The sequence below is a fragment of the Podarcis pityusensis genome (assembly GCF_964106645.2).
Source record: "Podarcis pityusensis genome assembly, chromosome: 14".
In the NCBI taxonomy this organism is placed as follows: Eukaryota; Metazoa; Chordata; class Lepidosauria; order Squamata; family Lacertidae; genus Podarcis; species Podarcis pityusensis.
Window position 1 is genome coordinate 33,373,396 of NC_138039.1, and position 14,057 is coordinate 33,387,452.

Sequence of the window (14,057 nt, forward strand, 5' to 3'; positions counted from 1 at the left end):
ACACCCCTTTCTGCTGAGGAAGCTGGAGCTGATCTTCCGCACCTGCTTGGGTCCCGCGCCTTGCCCCCGCGCCTTCTCTTCCTTCTTCCTTCCTTCCTTACCTGCTGCCTGTCAATTGCAGCCTCCGAGCGGCTGCATGGACCAGCAGCGGGGCGTGGCTTAGAGCCGCGCAGCCAATGGGAGCCCTCGGCCCGGGACTCCCGCTGGAGGCTGAGAATTCATAAAGGCAAGCCCTGGGAAAGGCTTGCGCGAGCTCGGCTGCCTGTCACCCTGCCGAGGAGGACTCCGTCGGCTGCAAGGAAGAGGGAGACTACCCGCACCAAGGCATCCTGCGAGATGGCCGCAATCAATGGGGCCGTAGAAAATGGGCAGCCGGAGAAGAAAACGACCCCTCCGCTTCCTCATCCTATTAGGAACTTGGAGGTCAAGTACACCAAGGTAAGGGGGCAGCGGTAGGTTTCTCTTTTCATGCGTCCTCTGTGTGATTATCTCCTTCTATGTCTACTTTTCTCTCCCTGGTGGGAGAACTAGAGGGATTTTAAAGTGAAATTAAGTCTCTAGTCCTTAGGAGGTCAATCTCTCTCTTCCTCCCGACCCCACAAAACCTGCTCAAAGGAGTAGACTAGAGAAGAATGCACACCTAAAAGTTGCTCCAGGATAAAAGCCACAAAACACAGATGGCCCTAAATCTTACAGGGGGAAATGTAGAAAAGCTGACAGAAAAATGGTTGGGTTGCAATTTCCAAGAAGTGTGTGTGTGTGTGTGTGAGAGAGAGAGAGAGAGAGAGAGAGAATTTGAGTTTGTTTTTAAATAAATATAGTGCATTTCAAGCATGCTGTGAGCAGCAAAAGCTATGTGAGATGACCTTGCCACTGTGCTCATTTTACAGCAGGGAAAACTGAAGCCTGGGCACTTGGAAGATTTGCCCTCAGTAACTTTGTGGCTGAGTTAGGATATCTTTTCTTGTTTAAAAGTATTCATGTGCTGCTTTTTCATAATTAATATTGAAAGGAGCTCACAAACCAAACAACACAATAAGACATGCACAAACTTTACATTCCCTTCCATCTAGTTTTCCAGTTCCTCAGTAGTCAGTGTTTCAGGGCCGCTGAACATTCCGTCCTCATTGGGCAATCTTGGGCAGTTCCCCTGCTTCCTGGGGAATTTTTTTTCTTCCAAAATATTCTTTTGTTAAACCCTGGGGTCCCCCTGAGCCTGCCAATGCCCTCTTGTGCGTGGATAACACTGTTTTGGCTGTACAAGCCACATCACTCATAGCCTGAACGCTTGAAGCAGAGGACATACCAGCTGAATAAACAACAAACAGAAACATCGCAATAATGAAATCCACAGCCAGAGAAGAGAGCAGTTAACTTTCCAAAGGTTATGGCCATATTTGGAAAGCTAGTAGAGATGAGGCCATGTATATTATGTTCCACAAGTCTGGGGCTGCTGCAGAAAAGGCCCTGCTCCTGGTGGAAGTTGACCTCACCTTCATAGGAAAGGACTTCTGCAGTCATTGGAAAGTTTTGTACCGGGGGGGGGGCTCATAGTGGAACTAGGTTTGCATGTCTAAAAGTTATTCAAGTTCTCTTGGATCTCCATTAATGTATTTTACGGACATGACTAGATCCATGTTCTTCCTGTACCTTGGTACCATAATATTGCTGCATTTCTAATAGTGTTCGGCTAATCCTTAAACCACCCCTGCAAGGTAGGTCAGTGTTACACCCTTATTGCAAATGTGGAGGGAGGCTGAAGATGTGGAATTAATGGCTTGTTTAACACAAAGTATTGAAGTGTGATTTCAACTGGGGTACCACTCCATTGCACATGGTATTATTTCATACCTTCTGTTCAGTATGTGAACGATAGTGGCATTAGCCCACAGAGTCTGCCGGTGTGAGAATGAATGAAAGTGAAGCATCTCAAAATAGTAAAATTTCCGGGCGTTAATATTGGCTAGGAATTAGTAGAAGCAAAATGCTACCCTGCTTTTTACATTTTCTTCAAGAGGCATGCTTGGAGTGATTGGCCCTGTAGCCATGTTGGAAGCAGAATGAATCGTATTTCATGTAAGTAATTATTTAAAATAATAATGAGCCAGTCCATCATTCACTATAGCCTATTCCTGTTCCTGTTCAGGACTCAATTGAACAGCTGGGACTGCAAAGTTGAGCGCTTTCCGGTAGTGAATTGCGTAGCTGTAGTATTACTCACTTTTAAAATAAGAATAATATTCAGCATATGATCTAGAATGCTGGTATTTTAGTCTGTGCCAGGTTTTTGCATGTATGCAAATATCCTGCTGTATTTGGCCACTAAAATGAAAACTGCATCTACCAGTTACAACTTAGATTGACAGCAGGACACCGCCCCAGCAAAAATAGAACCCAAAGAAAGCGTTAGAAGAGTTTATTTGGCAACATTTCCAGGTCTTAAATTGTATAGAACGTCAGTTTAAAGAAAAAAAGACATGGAAATTGGAGGCATGATTAAAATTCAGTTGCAATATTGCCTTGTTGAAATTTATACTTATTCCTTCTCCTTGACGTATTTGTCTGAAGATCTCGTCCCAAAGTAGAGTCTAAATCTGAGGTCCCAACAGAAAATAATACCTGAAATTGAGCCTATCCCTAATTAAGAAAAACAACATAAAGGTGATGTTTAAAGTGCAAGGTTGCTGTGAATCTTCTGCTGAAAATCGCTGTGTGTATTTCTTTCTGTGCAATGTTAGGCAGCATGTGCAACTACAGGCACTTGTATAATCTCACTTATTTGAAAATGAAAGAATGCACGATAATAAATGGAACATGTATACTTCCGCCTATACAAAAATAAAGTGAATTAGTCATAAAACAGGGAAATTGATCAAGAAAGTTTAAAGAGTCTTTTGTGCACATGCTTGGGACATGTAGGAAGGAGTGTGTTATTTGAAAATGGATTTAACTGTTACGCTAAGCAAGCTGTAGACTTTTACCACTTAAAATACTTTTAAAAAACCCAATTAGCTGTCTGGCCTCTATTGATGAACTAATCACTTTCAGTTACAATATCCACACACTGCAGCCTTTAGTAAGGACTTTCAGCTAGCGGAATTGATCTGGGCTGTAGTAACTGACCACTGTTAACTTCAGGTTCTGGGATTCATATCGAGAGGAGCTAATTCCTTTTCTTGAAGTATAACCACTCAGTGGCACATTGGAACAAAAAGAAAGCCAGAACCCACCACGTTTCAGATCCCTTATATCGGACTTGATGAAATGAGTTGGGGGGTCTCAGGCCTTTTAGGACTCCTGAATAGAAGACTTCTGCCATATTATTAGCACATTCTCATGGCAAGTAATGCAGTCGGTCACAGCCAGCCCTACCATTAGGTAAAATTAGGCAGCTAACTCAGGCAACTGAATTAGGGTGTCATGAAAGTATAGTAAATTGGTGAGTCATTTAAATTTTTTATGATTCAGATTGGGTTGGCTTTTTTTAACTTCTGGGGAATGGGGAGAGGAGCTTGGGGGATTTTTAGCTTCAAGTGCCAAAATAATGTGACTGGGCTTAGGGCCTCGTGAATACACCCTGCTTCTTCCACATCATCTTCATCCTCCTCTGAGTGACTCTGGAAAATTCCCACACTATATACCTTGCTTAGAGGTACCATTTGCTCTGTGTTGGAAAACAAAATGTTTTGCTAGGATTGCAGCCTTAACTGATCACTTTATTAAAGCCTTTGGGTCTTGCTTTCAAACCTGGAGAGTTTGTGCCTCTCACAACTTGTGTTGGATCCTATGAGATGTGCATTGCAAAACGCATCAGCCACATAAGATGTGAACAATGGCCTTATTTCCAGGAAAATGTTAAACTGCTTGCTAGGGATTGAGAGAATGTCACTTTCCATTTCTGAGGTTCAGTTCTCTACATTTCACAGCCATTTGCGAATTTTCTTCTTAGAGAGCCCTCACGAAAATTCACCAGCGTTTTAGTGCAAATTTCTGCTATACACGTTTGTATGCAGTTTTGAAAAATGGTGCACAGTTTTGTAAAACAATGCTCCTTAATACGTTTTTCTATGTGATTTTCACTAACGTGTGCATTTTTGTACACATTACGTGGCTGGAGAACGGCCGGGCAAAGTTCAGAGAAGTGCTTGTTCCAAAAGATAGCTGCATTTCACAGAGTCATAGACATGCAGAGTTTGGATCGTGTATTTTTTCCTATCAGTAAGTAGAAATTGGGAAGGTTTGTCTTTAAATGTGAACTCAGTGGAGTTTGTCTGACATCCCTACTGTGGCCATAATGAAAAGAACTTCTCTTGTCTAACATAGGATCTTGGTGAGGAGACAGGTACGAGTAGATGTTGTGTGCATATATCTGTCTTTAAGGAGGCCTGCTTGTACACATTCTCCTTAATGTATAGGCGTATAGATATATACATAAATTTTAAAAACACTGACATTTTGGGTATCCATCCCAAAATGTGGAAAACAGCAGATGTTGACCATCTCAAAAATCAAACAGAATGGATGAATCATACACATTATTTGGAAGAAGCATATGATTCCATACCCTCCAACATTTCTCCAGTGAAAATAGGGGCATCCTATTCCCTGATGATGCTGATAATAATAATAATAAATTTTATTTATACCCCGCCCTCCCCAGCCAAGACCGGTCTCAGGGCGGCTAACACCAAATATAAAAACAATTGATTGAAATACAGCTTTAAAAACAAGATTAAAATACAACATTTTATGTTGTATGATGATGATAGTAAATTTTTTGTTTATATCCCACCCATCCGACTGTGTTGCCCAGTCGAGGTGGCTTCCAGCATACAGTGGTACCTCGGGTTACATACGCTTCAGGTTACAGACTCCGCTAACCCAAAAATAGTACCTTGGGTTAAGAACCTTGCTTCAGGATGAGAACAGAAATCGTGCTCCGGCGGCGCGGCAGCAGCAGGAGGCCCTATTAGCTAAAGTGGTGCTTCAGGTTAAGAACAGTTTCAGGTTAAGAATGGACCTCCGGAATGAATTAAGTTCTTAACCCGAGGTACCACTGTATATAAAAACCTAAGAAATCATTATGCATTTAAAAAAAACTTCCCTATACTGGACTGCCTTCGGATGTCTTCTAAAGGTTGTATAGTTACTTATCTTCTTGGCTTGGGGCTCACATAACTCTATACCCTCCAATGAAAATAGAGACATACTACCATACCTTCCAACATTTCTCTAATGGGGGAAAAGGGACACTTGGAGGGTTTGTGATTCCCATCATGCCTGACTATTGCTTATGCCTTCCGGGGTTGATGGGAGTTGGAGCCCAACCATAGTGGGTGCCCCCAATCAGTTTATAAGCACAAGACTGTCAGATCATGATGGTGATCAGTTACAGCTCCCCAAAACCATTCCATACTGTTCATATATACCTCTGAATGAGTCAATCCCAAAACTGTTTCCTTGCAAGTATTATTGTGGTGGTCTTATGTATTTAGAAAACACGTCTGTGTTAAGTCCAAGTAATAATAATAAAATAAAATTTATTTTTATCCCGCCCTTCCCAGCCGAAGCCAGGCTCAGGGCGGCTAACAACAATAAAACAGTACAAAAGTACAACACAACACAACACTCTAAAATCATTCATTATAAAATTAATTCAAATCAAGCCACTGGCAACCATTGGGCCAGAGCTCCGCGAAGATTGCCGAGGGAGGGAGTCAGGCTGTGCCCTGGCCAAAGGCCTGATGGAACAGCTCTGTCTTGCAGGCCCTGCGGAAAGATGTCAAGTCCCGCAGGGCCCTAGTCTCTTGTGACAGAGTGTTCCACCAGATCGGAGCCACAACCGAGACCCTGGCTCTAGTTGAGTATGTAGAAAATGTGGAAGAAAGTAAGTGTAAATAGGAATGAGTTGGGCAAAGTTGTTTTCTAGAGTCTAGATAACAATCAGCAGCTGATTTTCAGGGGAAAAGGTTTGTCTCCAATAAAGAAGAGGAATTCAGGAAGCTTGCATGGAATTTTAAGGGATGTTTCATCCATTATTTCATTTTTTTAATAGATAGTAGATATCTAATGAACATTTTATAGGGTTATAGAAATCAGGAGCAAATGTGCTTAAGATGCTTAATTCTTTCAAGTGTTTAAGGACATGGTACCTGAGCCTACCCAGGCTTTCTGAAGTACAAATTCCATCAAGGCCAATGGCGATTCCTGACAACTGAGGCTAGGATAGTGACCTCACCCTTCAAAGCAGTGTGTTTTGTTACTGCAAAGTGAATTTAAGGCATCTCTGCAAGTATCTGGTTCTGGTCTTGGATCTGTTCTACTAACACACACTCCAGTCCTAAAATTGATGCTGCAGCTACTTCAGGAAAAACGTGATTTTTGTCACCTTTTAAGGAAAGGCCTCGTCACCCTGCTTTGTGTTAGTGCTAGCCCTGACTTGGAATTGTGTGAACAGACATTTCAATTCATTGAGTTGATACATATTTGTTTGGATAGGTTTTCAAAGAGGTTCTTCTAAAATATTTGTGCCTTAAAACAACTTTGGGCAAAGGAGGAATTGCAGTTCAGAACCAATAGTTAGAAGAAAGCAGAAGAGAATATCAACAGGTGCTGAGAAATGGACTCTGTGTGATGCAATACTGTAGTAGCTCATCACATTATGGGTAGCCCCCCTCCCCGAACAACTGTAAAAACATCCGTGTGATTGCAAATAAGCTTTCATTAAAAACTGGGTCGCTGGTATATTGCTGTTTTATGCTGATCTTTAAAAAAATTAATTTGACAGTCATCCCCTCTGAATTGCTTTTTAACACAAATGTTTTTACAGTTGCCCAGCTAAAGCATTTCTGCAAGGGCTGTTTAACCAATTAATTGGTTTGTTAGATCAAAGCCCAGGCCTCTGAAAACATAACACAAATGGTTTTTGGGGATCATTTTTCTACCTCAAGCTAAATTCCAGCATATCTTGTGGTAGAAAAATGTCCCAAAACAAAGCCATGTGTGTTGTGTCAGAAGAAATAAGGGTGCTTAAGTCTGTTTCCCTAGATCAGTTTTTGTTGGCGGGCAGGGAAAGGGGAAGGAACTTTTTTTAAAAATGCTATAAGTTAACATTGGCAAACCAAAAGCAACAACAGCCCAGTGACAAAAAGTGGGATTTATTAGGATATTTTATTGCCACTGGCATTTTTGTAGAAAAGAAAACTAAATGGCAAGCGGCTGAAATGTTGGGACAGCACTTGCATAGTAGTAAACAATATCCTAGAAGCACTCTTATCAGACTCCTGTGTGAATTGTGCAAATATAGTGCAGTAGCAGAGTAATTTACATTGCAGAGGCTCCTCACAGGGTTAATTTTACTTTTAATAAAATATTTGAATAAAAAGAGGCCTCAACAAATGGGGCACGGTGCTTAATTTTTATTTTGTTTAATAAAATGTGAATGCCACTTAATTGTCAAAACCGCTAAGGGCTTTACATTGCTTTACCCATATGCGTTTAGGTTGCAATCCCATGCACCTGAGAACAAGTCCCATTGACCTCAATGGACTTGCTTGTAGGTAGGCATATACAAGGACTGTCCAGTCAATATGATTAGTCGATTTCTCTAATTGTGTTTGTGGAAAGCGTTTTGCAAAAATGTGACTATAGGGAGAAATTAGCACTAAAGTGCTGATTGATTTCAATGAGGTCTTTAAAAAATAATAGCAAACTGATGTGGAACTTTAAGATTGGAACATCCCTTCCATGCCAACCCCTCTCAACTTTACAGTTCACTTAAAAAAAGGTAAAGGACCCCTGACAGTTAAGTCCAATTGTGAACGACTCTGGGATTGCGGCGCTCATCTCGCTTTACTGGCCGAGGGAGCCAACATTTGTATGCAGACAGTTTTCCTGGGTCATGTGGCCAGCATGACTAAGCCGCTTCTGGCGAAACCAGAGCAGTGCATGGAAACACCGTTTACCTTCCCACCAAAGCAGTACCTATTTATCTACTTGCACTTTGACGTGCTTTCGAACTGCTAGGTTGGCAGGAGCTGGGACTGAACAACGGGAGCTCACCCCGTCACGGGTATTCAAACCGCTGACCTTCTGATCGGCAGGCCCAAGGCTCAGTGGTTAACACCACAGTGCCTGTTCACTTACCCATATGCTATAACAAAATAACACTTAGTGTGACATCCTTAACAAGCTGGGAAGCACAACTGGGTCAACACCAGATGTGGGGAACAGGATTCCCACCCCCGTCACTGTGTATAGGCTGATTCTTGGTAAGCTGGTTGTCTTAAGTGCAGAACATGTTCCAGTCCCACAGCAGCTCCTGCCTTCTGGTTAATAAACCTTGTCCAGATCAGTTTGTGGTAATCATAGAATTGTAGTGTTAGAAGGGACCCTGAGGATCATCTAGTCCAACCCGTTGCAATGCAGGAATATGCAGCTTTCCCATTATGGGGATCAAACCTGCAACCTTGGCATAAGTACCACGCTCTAACCAGCTGAGTTATCCAGGCAGAGAGCTTGACTTTAAAGGTAAGACGGATATCAATATCAAATGAATCAATCTAAAATGGAATGTTCACTGGCCTTTGCAGTTGACCAAAAGGTTGCACTTTTAAGTTTGACGGGTATATCTAAAGCAATGCCTGCGAAAATAATGCCAACAGGGGTGTGATCTGTTTGACTAGGCAGCAAATATTCTTTAGGATGACATGTTAGATGAATATTCAGTATTTGATGAGTCATTTTATGGTAAAATGTGCAGATGTTAGATGTTAGTGGGACTTGTCGGCTCAGTTATAACGTAGCGCAAAGCCAAACCATGGTTTAAAATGAACATGTGAGCCTTTATACTCCCCATGAGGAGATCACGGCTTTTTAAATGCTTCTCAGGCATTATTCCTGCTGCAAAGCAGCTTCAATCTCCTCTCTAAGCACCCACACACTCAGATTTACAGTAAACTGTGGTTTGACTTCGTGTTACATGTGAACTGGGTCAACATCTCCATCTGGACTGTATTGGGTGTGCATCTGCCACATGAGCTGAAAATGTCCATACTTGTACAACTTCCCATTGCAACATGGAGATTTGTACCTGGAAGTTGAATGTCTTGGTCCCTTGTGGTGCAAAGGTCCTGTCCTATGAAGGTTGTACATATTGACTTGGAGGGTAACTGCCCAGTAAGCAAGCAGAGGAGTGCAGTCTTACACTGCAACTGTGAGCTGGTATCAAGACTGCAAGAGGCAGCAGCACGATAAAATGCTCCTTGATTTAAAAAAAAATAAAACAAAACGTAACAACCGTAACCTGCACATGAAAAACATGCATGTTAGGGAGAAGATAAGCTTATTCTTCTCATGATGCAGAAATCTTTCTTTTCCTCTCTTTTAGATATTTATTAACAATGAATGGCATGAATCAAAGAGTGGAAAGAAGTTCCCTACCTTTAGCCCTTCAAAGGCCGAGAAGATCTGTGACGTCGAAGAGGGGGACAAGGTTTGTTTGATTTCCTTCCTTGAACTTGGTTGTTGATAGCTACATTTTGTGCATTTTGGCCACACAATTGAGCGATCAACCTGGGTTTGTTGTTGTTGTTGCTTAGTCGTTTAGTCATGTCCAACTCTTTGTGACCCCATGGACCAGAGCACGCCAGGCCCTCCTGTCTTCCACTGCCTCCCGCAGTTTGGTCAAATTCATCCTGGTAGCTTCGCGAACACTGTCCAACCATCTCGTCCTCTGTCGTCCCCTTCTCTTTGTGTCCCCCATCTTTCCCAACATCAGGGTCTTTTCCAGGGAGTCTTCTCTTCTCATGAGGTGGCCAAAGTATTGGAGCCTCAGCTTCAGGGTCTGTCCTTCCAGTGAGCACTCAGGGCTGATTTCCTTAAGAATGGAGAGGTTTGATCTTCTTGCAGTCCATGGGACTCTCAAGAGTCTCAACCTGGGTTAGGCAGCCCAAACTCCAGCTTGCTTGCGCAAACAAATAAGAAAAGGCATGCTTGTGTTTCTTTGTGACTTCTTGTTCTACAGGCAGCAACAGTTTTAGGTGTGTCTGATTGCGCTGAATCCAGAAGTGACCTGGAAACACCACAAAACGGGGGACGGGGTGGAACAGGGTGTTTGCAGGCTTTTTCAGCGGGTGTTCCAGTTATACGCAATTTCACATCAACATGTGGTGACCCAGAATGCCACCTTTGCGCAGACGGGGAGTTGCCTGTACTTGGTTCCCCTTGAAATGGCAGAGTTCCTGTGACAGGGATAGGGTTCACTTTAAAGGGGCTTCTCCTGCTCCCAGATCTTCAAAATGGAGCAGGGCATAAGGAAGGAAGAAGAGCCAGAACTGGCTTTCATCCCTCCCAAGAGGCATGTGGAGGGGCACCATTAATCATTAAATACATTAAATTACCTATTATGTGACTAACATAAGTGGCTGCCATTTTTTGCACTGCAGACTCCATAATGGCTTGAGCTCATTTTGGGCATGGTTTTTTTTTTTTTAAGGGGCTACCAGTTAGTGTGGAGTTGGGCACTGCAGTAGCTATGTATTGTCCTGATTTGTTTGCACACAACAGTTGTTGATCATTTGTTTTGATTTATTTGAAGAGGGAGAGAGATGCATTTATTTATTTTAATGTCAAGTTGGCATACAGAGGTTTTATACATACATTTTACCAACAAAGTTAACAACATAGACTCTCATTTTGCATAACTTGCACATAAATCTGATTAAAAAGGGGGAAAGTGACAAAAAAAAAGGGAAAGGAGAGAGAAGAAAGCTTCCCATTGTGTTCATATTTTGTTTAATGGAAAGAGAGAGTGATCTCACATAAAAATGAAGATTTACAGACAGGCAAAATAAAAGATTAAATAGGCTTGGTTTGTGCCCTAAAGTGGGGAAAGGAGACTTTGCATCTCATCAAGCAACTGTTATCCTGCTGTTGCAGTTTCCCATTGCTTTCCTTGTCACAGAAAATCTGTTTGCTTTTTAAACAGAAGTAGACTTCTGTGCAAGAAAGCCAAACCAGTTTTACATGTGAAAAGGATCCAGTGTGGTGTAGTGGTTAAGAGCGATAGTCTCGTAATCTAGTGAACCGGGTTCGCGTCTCCGCTCCTCCACATACAGCTGCTGGGTGACCTTGGGCTAGTCACACTTCTTTGAAGTCTCTCAGCCCCACTCACCTCACAGAGTGTTTGTTGTGGGGGAGGAAGGGAAAGGAGAATGTTAGCCGCTTTGAGACTCCTTCGGGTAGTGATAAAGCGGGATATCAAATCCAAATCCAAACTCTGTCTTAGTAGACCACAAGCTTAACATGAGTCAACAGGGGTGATGAGGGGCAGCCCCCCCCAAGCTAATGCAGCAGAATAGTGTCCTGATCAAGGGAACAAGAGTTCGAGTTCTATTCTGCCTTAGTTAAGCATGATTTGAATTGATTTTAGAATGAATTGATTTAGAATGAATTTAGAATGAATTGATTCTAGAATGCTGTGTTACTTTTATTGTTAGCCGCTCTGAGCCCTGCTTCGGCTGGGGAGGGTGGGATATAAATAAAATTATTATTATTATTAAGCCCCAGCTAGAATACTGTATCCAGTTCTGGAAAGGATATTGGCAAGCTGGGATGTGTGCAGAGGACGACCAAGACGATAAAGGGTTTGCAAAATAAAGCCTTCTGAGAAACGGTTGAGGGAGTTAGGTACATTTAGCCTGGACAAAAGAAAATTTAGAGGCGATAGGATATCCATCTTCAAACATCTAAAGGGGTGTCTCATGGAAGATGGAGCAAGCTTGTTTTCTGCCAAAACCAATGGATTCAAATTGCAAGAAATGAAATTTTGAGAAAACATTAGGAAGAACTTTCTGGGAGTAAGAGTTGTTTGACAGTATAATTGACTATCTGGGAAGGTGGTGGACTCTCCATCGCTGGAGGTTTTTAAGCAGCGTTTGGATGGTCATCCAGTGTTTCTTCAGCTTTGACTCCTGCATTGCAGGGGGTGGACTAGATGACTCTTGAGGACCCTTCCAACTCTACAGTTATATAATGGTGCATCCTGCATTGTTCAATAAGTGACTTTTTATTAGGGATCTGTACAGCATCTTTGAGAGATACACCCCCCCACTTGCTTGCTGGTTGTCTTGTGGCATTTTATGTACTCTATTGTATATTATATATTTACAAAAATATTGGTATACCACTGTGTCACGAAAAATCAAAGCAGTCTACAGCAATAAAAAACACAAAAGCATACAATAAAAACAACAAAAAGGTAAAAGCAGACATCAATTAACCATTGTGGAAGGACGCATTCCTGCAAAGACCAGGTGGAATAGAAAAGTTTTTCAGCAGGCATTTAACAGTGCCTGGTGACAGCTGTGAAGGATCTAGTCCTCCATTCACTAACCCCACACTTTAGCTGCATGTTTAGGCCTCTGTATTGCAACATCCATGAAACATAACACTGATTAAGCACTGGGTGGGTTATGACTGGAATGTCTGCCCTACCCATAGAGTTTTCTTGTCTGTGCGGTTTTTTGCTTTGGGCCTCCTTCGTAGTCTTGTAACTGAGAGTTGACGTGGGCCTGACCTTTTCCGTTGAGGAACTTCAACCGAGTGTCTCCATTTTCGTAAATAATGACACTGCAGTATCTTGGACCGCACAGAGGTATTCAAATAATCTTCTGGGAGCTATGAAGGTCAAACTTTTCAACCAAATGTTCAACCAAATGTAGTCACATGCCAGAGCAGGGATTGTACACCTGCTATGATTCTGCGAATGATGCTTTGAGAGTTGGAAGTGTATTTTGCTGGACAACCCAATCAATACCTTCATATGTTCACTGTTTTGAGTGGGTGGAAATATACTTCAGCTAGCCACTGAGGGAAGAAAAAGAACATGATTTAGAAGAAATTTTCAGATAAATTTTCCTTTTTGAGGGTTTTCCCACAAACTGCAGGAGGATTTCAACGTTGCCAATGATATTTGACAACTCTTTCCAAAGTTCTCTGCCCACGAAGAGAGTGAAGGACTTTGAACATAGCCAACCAAATATGTATATTAATATTGTTGATGGTGAAGAAGCCTTCAGTGGGTTTGCCCTGCCCCACTCTTGGTTCTCTCTGGGCCCAATGCTTTCTTCATCTGCTAGTATGAGCTAACCATCTAGCTGCGTGCAGAATTGAGTGAACTAAAAATTGTACACATAGAGAATTTTTTCTCTCTCTCTCAAACGAATATTTGGCAAAATCCCTCTGTTGAATTTCACCACTCACAAATAGGGTGGACATTTCCATTTGATTGGCCTGTATTTGAAAACTCCAGAATAGGTTTGCCTGGTGCACCCCTACTATCTTCTAGGCCAGGAGTGGCTAAACCACAACTTCTGGGCTATATTGCCCCTGAGTGATTTTTGATTGCCTTCAGAGCTCCCCCCCTCCCATTTGACTAGTTACCGTATTTTTTGCTCTATAGGACGCACCAGACCATAGGATGCACCTTGTTTTAGAGGGGGCGAACAAGAAAAAAATTCTCACCCTCTCTGCTCAGCGCCCTTTCAGCAAAGCAGCAGGAGAAATGGAGCCCCTTCCATTTCTCCTCCCGCTTGGCTGAAGGGGCGCTGCGCAGCTCTCCCTCTCTGCTGTATAGTGAAGTAAGCGGGGTCTCTCCCGGCTTCAGCAAAAGGAACCCCAAGCCTCTGGAGCGCAGCGGGAACTCGCGCTGCACTCTGAAGGCTTCAGGCGGCTATCCCTGAAGCCTGGAGAGCGAGAGGGGTCGGTGCGCACCGACTCCTCTCGCTCTCTAGGCTTCAGCGAAAGCAACGCGAAGCCTCCGGAGCACGGAGGGAGCGCTCCCTCTGCACTTCGGAGGCTTCGCGTTGCTATCGCTGAAGCCAAGGAGCCTGCATTTGCTCCATAGGACACACACACATTTCCCCTTAATTTTTGGAGGGGAAAAGGTGCGTCCTATAGAGCAAAAAATACGATAAACTCACATCAGCTTCAGACACTACAGCTGTGCTGGCTGTGGTTAATGGGAATTGTTGTCTAAAACATATGGAGGGCGTTGG

At 42.8% G+C, this 14,057-nt stretch overlaps 1 protein-coding gene across 2 annotated transcripts in view; it reads left to right on the forward strand.

Annotated features, from left to right (window-relative positions):
• The first annotated feature begins 249 nt into the window (after positions 1 to 249).
• ALDH1A3 (aldehyde dehydrogenase 1 family member A3) overlaps positions 250 to 14,057 on the forward strand; it is a 33,485-nt gene continuing 19,677 nt past the window's right edge. For both annotated transcript variants that reach the window (XR_013979232.1, XM_080980421.1), the window contains exons 1-2: positions 250 to 438; positions 9,389 to 9,493. Coding sequence is in view for 1 of the 2 variants with exons in the window: in XM_080980421.1 (XP_080836547.1) it covers positions 337 to 438; positions 9,389 to 9,493 (207 nt within the window). In the remaining variant the exon portion in view is untranslated. The remainder of the gene's footprint in view (positions 439 to 9,388; positions 9,494 to 14,057) is intronic.